We start from the raw sequence: 14836 nt of genomic DNA on the forward strand, positions 1-14836 counted from the left end.
CTTTATTTTGGTGGGAGTTATAATAAAATTTAAGATTTACGGATGCCCTTTAATGTAGCGTTTTGTCCTAGCTTTAGATGCTGGGGGTGCTGCTGGTCAAACGGTGACATTAATTTAACCTGATATATTATCAAATTTTAACGAAACCTCAAATATGGAGAAGTTTATATCGAATGTGAAAAGTGAGTCATTTAAAATTATAGTTATTTTAACCATTGTTGGAGAAACGTTTATGCGTTATATCCCGTTTTTAGTAACCTAGCTTACATGCTAATCGTTAGCAACGTTAGCCGAAAGGCAGGCTTCATTGGCGCCAAGGAGGTTTATTAGCAAACAGCATTATTATTGAGGTGTTTTTATATTAATGATGTTGCATGTAAAGATAATTGAGATAAAATGAACGGTTACAACTGCCTTAAGGCAAAATTAGCTCTGTATATATGGATTGATTCCTCATCCTATAAAGAAAGTTTCCCAAAGCAGGTGTTCCTGTGCTCCTCTCATAGTAATATAACGTGACAAAAAATATAGTGTTAATAAAGCGCTTTAATTAAAACATAATGAGCCACTTGGTTTTGTACGTACAGTTTAGGAAATCTTACAGATCCTCAGGTCAAGTGGAACATTTAAAAAAATTAAGACTGCTACACTAAAATGAATGCTTTGTTACCACAGAACCTACATGTAAAGATCCAGTATTCCTAAATAAAAAATAGCATTAATAATTATATTTGTATATGCAAAAATAATTTGTTTAGCTAAATAAAGCCTGTTCTGCTTTTATAGTGTTGTATTTATTATGTTAGAAACAATGTAGTGAAAATTCAATTAGGTGAATGTTGTTGAAAATGTCAACAGTTTATTTAACATTCTTGTTCAATAAATAGCGTCCTATTCCATTCCCTTAAGTTAAGTTAATGAACTTTCCAGAGGAGGTGTTGTTGGGATTGTATCTACTGTTGTAATAGCAGTTTGTAGCCTTATCCATGACCCTATATTACAACAGTTTGTGTTCTATTGGGTTCAGATTTGGAACAAATTGTTCAGGTTCTATAGAACAGGTTTTTTGCACATGGATTGGCTCAGGAATCTTTTTCTCCCAAGTCCCATTTGTTGATTTTTGCAGCTGTGATGGGAAAAACAATTCGTTGATGTTTTAAATTAGGAACGAACCCGCTCACCACTTTTACAAAGAATTATAATTTGTTAGCTATAGTTCATGTGAATAATTCAGCTCTTGTTTTGCCTGGTAGAGTGTTTACAGATCAACAACTGCACTCTCTGATCCTGTGTGCTTAGTGAAATGTTTAGACTGTAAATATAATGCTGCACGAATGGAAAGAAAGGCAGTAAGACATGTACAAGCAAATTAAATTGACACCTCAAAATACCTAGCCTGGCCAGCCAGACTAATTTATGCTGTAAACATAGCAGATTAGTCTGGAAATAGAGCAGGTAGAGCCTGATTTCAAAGGCATGACTAACAGGAGACAGAGGAAAAAGCTTAAAACCATTTGGAGGCCATTTGGCCTGGCTCACAAGGCTAAAACTTGAAGTAAGTCAAACTAGTGGTAATCCAACTTTAGAGTTTATGCCAGTTTATTTTAATGTAACTGGTTGCTGGTTACACTGAAAGCTGTCAAAATTGCACTACAATTCGACCTGACCTTGACTTTTAATGAGCATAACGGCCGGGGAAACAGTGTTTTTATACATATTTACTCCTTATTTGCAAATACCTATATGTACATACACTCAAAAAAAATATAAACGCAACACTTTTGGTTTTGCTCCCAACATCAACATTTTTGTTGATGCATATGGATAGCAAATTTGATAAAGATAAGATAAAGCATTATTAGAGACAAAGATTTTTTTTGTAAATATAAATATTTTTTGTACTTTTTGGTTTAAGCAATGCTCTGAATGAGCTGTTCTTTCAGCAAATGGTATGTTTTAGAGTAATAATTTAAATATAATATAAACTTTGGATCACTGGTAAGTTAATAAATAGGTAAACACTTTTTTGTAAAAAGAAGTTGAGTTTATTTTTTCTATGGGATACTAATATTTAGGGAACGTATGTAAAAAAAACAAATGTACTTCTTTTTGAGGAAATGTAATCTAAATCGTTCCATCAAAAAGATGAAAAACGGCTAAAACCTGCGTAACATTTAAAGACTTGTATCTGTCCCAAGTCATAAAGAGTCATTTTGGAAGCAGGGACCACTTTCTGCTGCAGGCTGCATGCAGACTCCTGCTTTAGGTTGTGTTACCCAAACTGAGTTAGTTAAGTTTAGCTGTACTTATACTCTATCATTCTATATAACACTGTTATAGAAATTATTAAAGGTTCTGTTCTTTCTTGGACCAATAATTAGTTGTATCTCTGTGATGCGTGGAAAAATGTGGGTACCTGCCCAGGGATTGCGGGTGGAAACTAGCAATAGCTAACTCTGGTATAAGACATCTCTTCTTTAAAGATGAATGTGTTTTGTACACTTTCCCTGTTAATTAAACAAGTCTATTCTCTTATTGTTCTACTTAGATGTCCTCTATCTGCTTTTATTTTCACAGCTCTCACAGATAACCTGTTGCAGAAACAGTGGCCAGATTGTGATGAGACCATAGAGGAGCTCTTCCTTGAAGTGTCTCAGCCAGATGCTTTGCCTAAAATGCCGCATTCTCAGGTACATTAAATTGAGGGACAGGATTTTAAGACAATTTCACTCTTGGATGTTCCAAGCAGGCAGGTTTAAAAACACAAACGAGGATTTTTCCAGTTTCTTGAAAAAGTATTGACATTGTATAATCTGCTGGGACACATAATATGGTCAGGGTTATTTGGTTCATAGATTCAAATTTGGAGTAGATAAAATATAAACAGAAGTGAGTGTTTCCTGCTCTTATCAAAGATTTTTTTTATGCAGAAAGATACATTCCTATATTTTCATCTGTTTTGCTAAGAAGAAGAAGGACTGTTGTTTTGGTAGTTTTGATTCACAAACCTGGTAGTAAAATTCCCCACAAGACTTGAAACTGTAGTTCCACTGAAATCAGGGAGGGTTGTACTGTATGTTAAAGTCACACTTTCCAGATTATATGTAAAAAGAAAAACAAAAAGAACCCATTTTTAAACCTGTTTGTTACAAGCACTGTTCCATGTTTTATTTTCACATAAAAAGCAATAAATTATTAAATTTCATGGTTGTAATGTTTCATAATATGCTTTGGAAAGGCTCTGTAGTTTATTAAACAGTTTTGAATCTGAACATTCAAAATGAGCTAATAGCCCTTTATGATTTTATTTTTTTTTTGTTCTGTTTTATAGATTTACCTCAGTTGTATGTATGTAACACACAAACAATATTTTTTTTCTTCCCAGCTTGAGGACTGTGCCATCCAGCTGTGGAATTGGTCAGTTAGCAAGAATGCTGGTTTTGCTCTCAGCATCAGTCAAAAAGCCAAAGGTACCCTCCTAATCCCATAATCTATCTAAATCTAAACTGTAACAGAAAACCTAAAACCAAACATTGCATCTGGATCATAAGCTGAAAAGAAAAGCTGTGCACATTTCTGGTCGCAGTTATATTGCATCACATCCAAACATTTCCATTATACAGTCCGACATGTCGCATGCAGCCTGCTTTACTGCTGTGAACCTGAGAATCCAACAGAGGGCGCTGTTCGCAAGCAGATCCTGGTGAGCCATAACTACAGTAGGCCCCCTCAACCAGTGCTCTCTGCATTTCATCAGGAGAAGGCCCATTTGTCAGTGTCTGATCTTTACAGATGGCCAGCAAAACGGGGAGAACCTGGCTAGACTGCAAAAACCCCCAGATGGCAGATCATTTCTTGAGGCTTGCCGTCAAGGTAAAGAAAAAAATGAACACACAGACTGAAAGAGAGAGAGAGATTTAGTCGATGCAAGTTAAGTTCAAGCTGAAATGTGGTGTTATAAAACAATATTCCACATTCTACATCACTAGAGCCTGGAAACCCTCTACAGCCAGCTAATGTCCAGAGGCAACGCGGCAGCTGAGGTTTCTTCATACAAGGCGGATGTGGAGAAGGACCTACTTCGAATCCTATCCTGCCAGGCAGAGTCGGTGAGCTGTGGCGAATGTGATGTTCAACACCTTCGATGTGAATATTTGTTCTTGTGATATTTGGCAGCTCAGGAAGTGCTGTTCTGACTGACTTGCGGTGTGAAGTGTGAGACAGCTAAAATGTGAACTGAGAAACAATGAGAGGGGGAAATCTTCAATATCTAATAAGGCATTTCATGTTGTTCAAATCTGACCTCCTTTACAGGCCATGTCCCAAGGGAACAATGACGAAGCCATGGTCTACATGCAGCGTTGTAAAGACATGTTGCAGCTGCTACCGAAAGATGTAAAAAAAAAAACAATCCCTCAGTTAGCACTTGTACAGCACAACACTTTGTATTGATTTGTCACATTCACAGCACATATTGTTGCTGAAAGTGAGGGGGACGCTAACCGTGAACACACTCTCTGAACACAGACGGCATACCTCTCCCTCATGTGCTACAACTTTGGTGTTGAAACCTATAATCTGAGGAAGTTTGAGGACAGTGCTTTATGGTTGAGGTAAATACAAAATTTTTTGTTTTTTTGAAAAACTGTTCATTTCATTGAAGGGAAATTAGCACCTCTTCTTTTTCAGTCAAGGCTATGACATTTGCAAAACAAATGTGAAGTCAGGCCCTGGACCAGAAGCCGTGGTAAGACTCTAGTTCAGAGTAAAGCCACAAAAATCACTGGAAACAGGTAGAGATTTAAACTTTAGTTTCTCAGTTTCCTCTTTTCTGACCACAGGCCAAAATCTTGCGTCTTCTTGCCACAGTCTATCTAGAGTGGGATTGTCAGAAGTTTCAGGATAAGGCTTTGAATGCCGTCAACTTAGCCAACAAGGTACGATGTGAAATATGATCTTGAGAGTGTTACACAAACAATACTTTAGGAAATATCATCATGCTTTTTGCCTGATTGGCTCCTTTCATTTTGGCAGGAGTGTGTCACTTCACCTGGGCTGTATTTAAAGATCAGAATCCTCCTGAGATCCGGGGCCCCAGACAATGACATCAGAGCAGGTTAGTTATAACAGCTCGATGAATTATTTATCCAGAATATCATTCAATGAATATAAAGAGATCCTTAATGTTAATTCCCGTCAGACATTTACTTTAAGGGTGTATAGAGTATACTAAAGAGCTCATACCCCTTTAATTTTATGTTACAGCTATAAATGTCAAAGCAGTTGGGATTTTATGTGATATATCAAATAGATGGAAAGGGATCTGCCTTTTATTTTTTACAAATGAGAATAATTCTCAAAAGGATGGCATGAAGTTTTATTAAACCACAATTTACTTTGGTTCTGCTGAAGCTGAGTCAGTGCATCCGGTTTCCTACAGATAAAGTCATTATGTATAATCTCATCTTGATGATTGTTCCTGGATTTAGGTGAAAACATCCCATCTTGCTGAAAAGGACCACTGAAGATTCGATGTAGTTTTATGTAGCTTTGCTTTCGAAGTGCAGCATCAATAACATTAACATAGAACTACATGATCTAGAGCTTTCTTCTTCTTCTTCGCTGTTCATTAGTTGAAAAAAAACAACAATCTTGCTGACATATGGTTTGTTTGCCCTCTAGTGGAGAGATTCTTGTACAGTCAAACTAGTATAATGACTTAATTTAACCTATAAAACAAATCCCCTTAGGGTTTAAAACAATCATTTAAACGTAATGGTAATGTATTTATTCGATTGTCTAATTTATTCAATTCTATTTATTTAACCTATGAACTTTTGCATTAACCATTATAACAATATTTAACAATGAGCTGCAAAGACCTCAGAGGCTTGGAAAAGAGATAGGAACTAAAAGAGCTGCAAAGATATGCAACTTGGCTGTAAGAATATGTGTCCAGTAAAACTCTATATTACTGAAGGAGTTTAGCACTACACTGTTAAAATGAAGTCCAGTTTGACACCAGCCATGTTGGGCCCTCTAGAAACATGCAGATGCATGGACTCTGCTTGTGGAAAGCCAGCTATGCATATATCTCTGAAAATTTTAAGACCATTGTGAAATAGGGTGGTGGAAGCATTATGCTGGGGGGATGCTTCTCCACAGCAGGAACAGGGTAGCTGTTGAGAAGGGAAATTAATGAAACCAACAATTACTGTGCTGGTCAGTCTGCTGGAAATGTTTCATTAGCCAAATAATTATTAGATAGAAAAAAAGGTGTTTAATAGGAGTTCTGGATGAAACATTTTTTCTGAGAACGAGCATTTTTTATCTTAAGTGGAAAGTAGGTGTAGTTTGGAACAGTTTTTGCTTCCTTTGCAACCCTGAGCGGGCTGTTCTTTCTGTAAATGACGTGTTTTAACATCTGTATGCCCCTGTTAGAAATAACTAAATCAGTTGAAGATTTCAACAACTGATGAATTGTTTCAGTCCTGGAAGCAAAACACGGGGAACAGGACAGCACAGTACTAGCGTACACAGCTAGAACTACGATGCATGGGCTTCATGACAGAGCATTAGCCATGCTGGTGTTGCCATACAAGCCGTATGTTCCAGATAAATCCTTTGGAGATCTGAATAAAAAGCAGAACATGGATAGTCACAGTTCATTCAGTCTCACCATGCATTAGCCATTTTGTAAAGGATAATGTTCAACATTGTCTTTAGATGTGCAAAGTTGCATAACTAGAATACATTAAAGGTGTGCTAAGGATTCTAAAAAAAGAAAAATCCTATTTAGAACCCTGTACGATTTATATCACAATCGTACACTACTTTATGCTGGTCTATCACATCAAAATAAAAAAAAAAAACGATGGGGTATGAATGTTTCAGCAAGGAAATATCAAATATCCTCTTTGAGAGTCAGATTCTTGCAAACAGTGAAATTAGGGAACAATTTAAACCTGCTGGTGACTTGAAAAGCGAGGGTTAGAGATTGACTGTTACAAATATATATATGTATATGTATTTTTCCAGGACTTAATGAGATGCTGGGATCCCAGGTTGCTATTGAGGTCTGTCTGAGCACTGTGAAGCTCCTCATGTCTGAAGAAAGGTAAAAAAAATTTATACCTTAGTTTGTTGACTTTTGTTTACATTCAACCAAATATATGTAAGTTTAGCCAGATTGTATGGGAAATCACAGTCGCCCTCTGTCCAGTCTAAGCTGATAGTTCTTTGTGATTCCTGCAGAGAAATGCAGGCGTTTGACTTTCTGAAGCGTGTGTGTGAACACTTTGGGCCCTCCCCTGACCTGGGAACCGCTCTAGTGTTGCACATCGAGCTGCTGCTGCAGAGAGGCAAAGAGCTGCTGGCCAAACAGAAGATAGAAGATATCATCAGCGGTCCTTCACTATTCCAGTCATATTTCCAAGTAATTTCAATGTGTTCCACAATTAATTTGACAATGTTTTACCTCCCACAGGCCACTACACGGGTAAACAGCTCAGTCCAGATGCGCTGAACAATTTGCAAGTCATTCTGTGGGATCAGGCCCGTGAACAGTTTGAGGTTTGCTAAACTCCATTTCATTTTCCTGAAACGTTCCTTTGTTTAATCATACCTAATGGGTTTATCTCTGCTTTTAATGTATATCCATTCAGGATGGTTACTATTCTGAGGCTCTTCAGTGGTACAACTACTCTCTGAGTTTCTACAAGGCCGGTCAGATTGAGCCCAATCTAGCCAAGCTGCAGAGGAACAGAGCATCCTGCCTTCTGCAGCTTCAGCAACTGCAAAAGGTGAATTATAGTTAACTCATTAAATGCAGCAATTCAAATAATTCCGCTGCAGTAGTGTATTTCTTCATATCATCAGGAAGTCTGTGCATGTGAGCCATTTTTTTCAGGCTAAAGAAGCAGTTAAAGAAGCAGAAAGGTGCGACCCTGAAAGTATCTTCACCCAGTTCAGTGTTTACAAGATCGCTGTTCAGGAGAACGATGTAGAGAAAGGTATCTACATGGCATTAGCTATGTTATTAATGCACGCCAAAGACTGCAACAATACCTGTGATGAAGGCTTGTTTTTCAGCTTTTGCTCTGTTTTGATCAAGCTGCAGAGGCAGTGACTGCAATGGGGCTCCTGTCTAAGGCTCCTGTATCCAGTGAAGACAGACTGCTGCTATCTGAGAGCGCAGCCTCCTATCTCCTCAGTCTGGCTGCTCAGATGGCTCTGGAGGTAGAATTCACCTCTCCAATGATCACTTGTATCATTTCTAGAGTTTAGGTTTAATCCCGTTTTTCAGTTCTGTGGTGTTCTTTATTTTAAAGCAGGGTTGGGTGATAGAAACATAAAATTTCAGAGCTATGTCCAAGCTTAAAACATTTATTTCCCCACGCCATGATGCTGCCACCACCTTGGCCAAAATCTACTCTAACATGATTTATTCTAAGTTTGTAAAAGGGAAATAAAAGGAAACAGGCTATTTGTCTAATAGAAAATGTTTACATTTACTTTTTTATCTTTTGAGTTGTCTTTACCGCTTTGGCAATCTAGAGTCAAAAGCTGTACTTCTGATCAAATAGAGAGTTTGCAAATTTTAAATTGAAATTTACCAATTGAACCTGTTTGTTGATGGCTTCTGCCCAAGTTTCAGGCGTCCTGTAAACATTTTTATCATAGGTTTTCCTATATTTAACTCTGTTCATCTTCACATCAGTTCTGACCATTGTCCCTGCTTTGCTGAAGAAAAGCATCCCACAGCATAATGCTTCCAGTACCGTACCTTGATAGTTGCCTCCCATACGATTACCAACAATGGTACAGATTCGCCGGTTTTCTCTTTAGCTATTCTAAAAACAGTTGACTGCACAGGTTTTATTCAGTAGCTTAAGCATAAAGGAAGCTAAATACAAACAAGATTAGTGCTTGTTAAATCGTGTTCACAGTTAATAGCTAGCTGTCACATGGGATTCTTGTGAAATACAATACATTTTGTGGAAAGAAATTCTGGAAGAAAAAAAAAAACATGAATATTTCAGTGAGACACTTTTGACAGAGCCAGTATAGGATGTTCTTTTACATGATGCTTAATTGTAATGAATATTAACCTTTTTTTTATTTATCATTGAATTGTTTGTTTGTTTGTTTGTGGCAGAAGGAAAAACAGGAAACGGCAATGAAAGCTCTGGAGGTTTTGTGTGAAAACTCAGACGATGAGGCTCATGTTCTGATGGCTCTGAGGTCTGTGAAAGAAACCACTGTTTTTTTTTTTTTTAAAGTTTGGTTGTTTTTTTACTTGTTTAATTTAGTTCAATCTGTGGTGCACTTTGAAAACAAATTCTAAGAAAGACAAGTTCTATAAAAGACAGCCTGTAACATAATCTGCTTCCCTTACAGATGGTAGTGATTCTTCCTCTAGGTCACCTCTAATGATCCACTGACCTGATTTCTCCTCAGCTTCCCCACAGAAAGTGTGTTTGTGTATAACGATGTCAGTAGGTGACAGAAAAGAGGTCATCATCCATCGTCCCTCATTTTTATTCTCTCAGGTGTTTGGTCCGACTCACGTTCTGCACAGCAGAAAAATCAGCTGATGGGTTGAGGTGAGACTAAATGCAATAAGAGTTATACACTGTAGTGTTAATGGTTAAATATTCTGCATCTAAAGGAATCAAATCCATGCAGTGACGCAAATCTGGACGCCTTCCTTCGGTATCTTAAAAAGGGTAAGACGATTTACGACTAATAAGCAGCTGAAACCAGATGTTTGATCATTTGCTATAAAAATCCTTAGGTTTAGTTTTTTGTTTTTGTTTATGATGTTAAAGTAGACTAAACTCTTCTGCTATAAGTCAGTTAGGATTTTTATATTTTCCTATTTGCTTAAAAAAAAAGTAATAGAGACACTTCTTTTGTTTCACCAGATGGAGTTTTTCCATAAATTTGGTTGATGTTCAGTAGCATCTCTTATAAACTGTATTATTATAGTATTCAGGGGGTTTCTGAAAGCACAGCAGTCCATAGATCCTTTCCTTCCCTGGTTACAGTTCTTACTGTTGACCCCAGAAAAGGGGATCAGGAGGTAGGAGCTACAGTGTGATGGCTTCAGATAGGGACGAGGTGTCAAACTCCACGGCTTTTTATCCAGCTCAGCTGGTAAAGTGATAAACTTTATCCTCTTTTCACCAATCTGCTTTATTTGTGAGCTTTAATTTTTCAGTGATGTCACACAAGTGATCAAGGATTTGAGGGAGTTTCCTGACAATAGATCCACAGCTATGTAACTGATGTGGATGACCTGTTGTCATCATTGTGGGTTTAATCACATTGTTTAATGGAACGTTAATCCTGTCGTATTTACACTTTAAACAGAAAAGGTTTAGTCTAATTTAATATCAGTGAAAAAAAGGTGAGTTGGTGTCTTTTTATGCAGCGGATGTAAATGCCTGGTTTCAGCTGGATTTAACTGCATATTTCCTCCAAGCAACTGTGCAGTCCATGCAGATGATGCACGTTTTGTCATCCACACAGCTCTGCAGACACTTTCACACCATTCTCATATGACTGCTGAGCAGCGCGCCGAGGACGCCAACTGGTTCAGAAAGATCGGTACCGACTCTCTCCGTTCTAACACCACACACTGTGCTATCACCTGACACCTTGCAGCAGCGTCGTTTGGTCTGTTGCAGCCTGGAACTCAGCTCTGCAGTGTGAGAGCAGCCCTGACAGGATGAGGGATTTCTTTGTCCTTTCCTATCAGGTGAGCGTGATGCTTTGCTTTGCCATGACTCAAATAAACGCTGAGGAGTAATTAAAGGTAGCTCTGACAGAGCTTTATCACTGCTGTAATCTGAACCTTTGAAGCGTTTCTTTAATGAAATATTCCAAAAAAACTAAACATATCAATCAGAATACAAAGTGTATAAATACGTTTAATAAGTTTCATAATTAAGTATAAAAAAGTGTACAAGGCACATGCTTACATTTTTTTCTATTAATAATTTAGTTTCCTAGAAAAATATAATCTCTTATTTTACTTCAGTCACGCCTACGAATAACATCTACAAACAGCATTTATATCGAGGGGAAAATAAATCCACCTCAGCTATTCAAAGCTTAAAGTTTCTTGACATTTTGCAGAGGTTTTTTTTGTCAAAAAGAGAAAAATGTTTCCTCCACCTTCCAGTTATGGACTGTTGGTCTGTCACATAAAATGCCCCACAAAAGATGAAGTTTGTTGGAAATGTGAGAGTAATCAAGGAGTATTTTTTATTTTTTTTTTTATAAATGTGTAAATTACACCTGTTATAAACCAACCTATAAAGTTTAACCATGGGAGTTTTAACATGAGGACAAAATGTACTTTCAGATAGTATCTGATTATTTTTCAGTTACTAAATATTTTCAACATGTCAAAATGAACATAAATAATGAATATTTCTTCTAGTACAGTTGCTAAGATAATAACCGTGGCTGTTATTCCTGCCCTGCTTAGTTCTTCTGTAGGTTAAACACACAGACAACAAAGCAGAGCATCTGTGCTTTGCTTCAGCTGCCAGAATTAACGTTTTTATTTTCCTCCCTGACCTTATAGCTCTCCCTGCTGTGCCCTCCTGACCGCACACTGCTAATGGGCCAGAAGACATGTCTGCTGATGGCAGCTGGTGCCTCTTTGGAGCTCTGCAGGAAGTCTCCTCTCTCCAACCAGGTGTGCCACCCCCTCCTCATCCTCTACATTTAGCAAGCTCACATTCAAAAAGGATGGAAATTTACCAAGACCAGTGGAGAGGAGAGGTGACTAACATTGCTGGCAAAGGCGTAGGTGTTTTCAGTTAAATCCCTCCGCATTGGAAGAGGAAAAAAAAAAAAACACTAGATGGCGTCAGTGAGTCCAGAATCCTTGTGAAGTGTGTTTGGTTTACAGGATGCAGAGCTCACTGTGGCTCTGGAGCATATTCAGGCCTGTTGGGAGGTCTGGAAAACCCTGAAAGCATCAGGTACGGAAGGCAGTATATCAATATAATCTGACTATTCGTTTTTTTAAGACCTTAGCTGAATAGATTTTCCTCTTAATGGATTTGAAGGCAGCATTCCAGCAGATCCCACAGACTCCCTGCTGCTGCTTTATGAATTCGAAGTTCGTGCAAAGCTGAATGATCCAAAGGTGGAGACCATACTCCAGTCAGTGTTGGAGCTTGGAAATGTTGAAATCAAAGTATTGGAATCCATTGCAGGTAATTAAACTAAAAAAAAAATAAACTGAGCAGATCAAATATTACTAGCTCCATTACTTCATATTTATTGTTTTTCTCTAAATGAAGCCTTAGCCATGGAGCCTCCTGCCTACTTCCCTCTGCTCTGTAAGAAGGCTCTGAGAGTGGCTCTCTCGCTGCACAGGAAACAACCACAGGCTGACCTCACACACTGCAGGCATCACCGCACTGCATCAAAATACTCTTCTCCTTTAAAGCTCTTATTGGAGGGAAAATGTTTCTAATTACATGTCTCCATCTTAGCAAATACATTCACAGTCTGATCAAGCTGTCCCTTCCAAGTGGTGTGTCACAAGTGGAGACCCACATGCTGCAGGAGGTGTGGGACTACTTTGAGGAGGCCCTGTCCATCATCTCAATCACAGTGAGTTAGCACCAATCACATGCCAACTTCCCTGGGCTCCATAATTAACCCCCTCTCCTCTGCTCTGCCCGCTGTTTCTTCTTTTTTTAATCAATGGACTTTCAGCCATGCATCAATTAGCAGATGCTTCCATTCACCACCCCTTCCTGCCAATTTGAATGTTAATGTTCTGCTCAAATCATTACACTGCCGGTGAGCAGCATCTCTGAAAGGCATGGGATTGTGGAAGCCTCGCGCTGCTGTTCAGGCGGTGCGTATTTCCCCTTTCAGACCGAGTTAATACTTGAAAGCTGAGGAAAATCTTTGGATCAAAGCAAAGGGACAAGATTAGCGTGTCAGAGAATATGAATGAAATGATTCCAAGGAGTTGGTTCATGGTCTTGAAAAGGTTAACACACAAAGGCGCAGCATTTGATGGAAGTTCATTCGAGTTCCTCGCTGCTGCACACTAAAAGGAACTTTGTCAAGTGAGTCACCCAGGTGGTTCTTGGTAAAAAGCTTTTTATTAAACATCTTCCTGCTCTTCTCTGCAGTCAGATGACTTCCCAGAGATGGAGACCCTGTGGCTGCTGACTCAGGCTTGGAACACAGGAATACTGCTGTACAGCTTGACCCAATACCACGAAGCAGAGAAGTGGTGCGGCCTCGCTATGGGCTTCATCCGCCACCTGCGATCTCTACGCCAGAGCTACGAGATGCAGGTAGAGCATCACTGTTGCCTCCTCATGTAGGATGCGAACAAACTGGAATCTGTTCTTTGAAAGAAAAATACTAAAACTGTCTCAATGAATCAGAATATCATCAAATAGATCATTTAAATAAATAAAAAATTGAAGTCTGTCATATTGTTATTCTCATATTCACTAATATTTAAAAACTCTGGGCATCATGGGATATGTAGTGTTTGGGTTTAGTGCTAGGTAATACGGCGTTAGATCCTTTAGTAAAAGTTATGAGGCAGATGTGTGGCCATGATGTGGTCAGCAGGCCTTGAACTTTAAAAAAATCTGCTTATAATAAAGAAAAAAAAAAATACAGAAAACCTGAATATTACATTAAACCTATTAAATATTCTAATGCACCTCTTCTGACTTTAAGACTGTCATAGCTTTCCCCAAGAACAGTTTGCATTAAAAACCACATAAGGCTTGGTGCCGGCGCACAGAGACAGGAAAACCTGGAGCCTGAATCCATTTACTGAATCCTAATACATAGGAGCAATTAAAGGTATGCAGGTATGGAAGGCCAAAAATGCTGCAAATTCAATACTTTAAAACTAGTAATATTTCTATTGGTTGATGGAAAAAAAACAATAATCAATTTAACTTGAAATGTATAAAACAATGTTAATTCTTAATGGTTTAAGTTGGTTATTAAACACATATTAGTAATTATTAAACATTTTATCTTATAGCCATGAACGGATACATTCTCTTTATCTAAAATAAAAAATAATTTTGCTATAAGCTAGTCAGTGAGTTATTTGGATTTTATCCAGTTATTTTGGTTCAGACTAAACCATGCTGCCGAATGGCCTGAAATCAAGTATTTAATGCAAAGAAATCAACATGAATGCAAAGACCCTTCACACTAGCCTAAAGTGTTTGGGTTTTAGTAAAATCATATTCTGAGCGAGTTTAATGTTTGATTTTTATAAGCTGCAAGATGAATCCTAAAACAAACTATATCATATGGTACATAATATTAGGGCCTTTTTTCTGATGAATTTTCCACGCTCATGGAAATGATAATCCACTGATTGTTTATCCACAGATGTCTGGCCTCTACAGTGAAATCCTGGACAGATTGGACAAAGCAAAGAAAAACAGCCACACAGAGTAGACATTCAGCTACTGTCTCCTAGATGTTACACGTTCTAAATGTGAACCAATTCTAGTTTGTTGCAGTTCAGTTTTTGTTACTTCTTTTTGCTACAACACCCCCCAAAAAAAGAGGTGGTGGACTTTCATCTTCTCCGTGTGAGTTAAGTATAAGCTGTTAAGTATCAAACCCTATTGGGTCCTTATATTTTGTTTTTCCAAAATCTCTGACTAAATTAATAGAAAATGACATTAAAACTGCTCAGGTTATTTGAAGAGCGACATAAAGACTTAGCTAAATAGTCTGCACTGTAGTTAATATTTATTTCTACATTTTTGTAATTCGTTTCTGTTCAAATCTGTAAAATTTAAATGTG

The 14836-nt window shown here is 37.9% G+C and overlaps 1 protein-coding gene across 1 annotated transcript; it reads left to right on the forward strand.

Annotated features, from left to right (window-relative positions):
• The first annotated feature begins 3792 nt into the window (after positions 1–3792).
• tex11 (testis expressed 11) lies at positions 3793–14785 on the forward strand. Its single transcript, XM_015387083.1, has 25 exons — positions 3793–3873; positions 3990–4109; positions 4315–4395; positions 4528–4613; positions 4690–4747; positions 4842–4937; positions 5035–5116; positions 7039–7117; positions 7255–7406; positions 7487–7572; positions 7665–7802; positions 7910–8012; positions 8114–8238; positions 9158–9243; positions 9552–9605; positions 9688–9728; positions 10534–10611; positions 10692–10762; positions 11597–11710; positions 11927–11999; positions 12087–12236; positions 12324–12432; positions 12519–12639; positions 13173–13340; positions 14413–14785. Exons 1-25 carry the CDS (start codon positions 3793–3795, stop codon positions 14479–14481), a joined length of 2421 nt encoding a protein of 806 aa, XP_015242569.1. The 3' UTR covers positions 14482–14785.
• The last annotated feature ends 51 nt before the right edge of the window (positions 14786–14836 follow it).

Source organism: Cyprinodon variegatus, unplaced genomic scaffold (genome assembly GCF_000732505.1).
Source record: "Cyprinodon variegatus isolate N-32 unplaced genomic scaffold, C_variegatus-1.0 Scaffold385, whole genome shotgun sequence".
Lineage (NCBI taxonomy): Eukaryota > Metazoa > Chordata > Actinopteri > Cyprinodontiformes > Cyprinodontidae > Cyprinodon > Cyprinodon variegatus.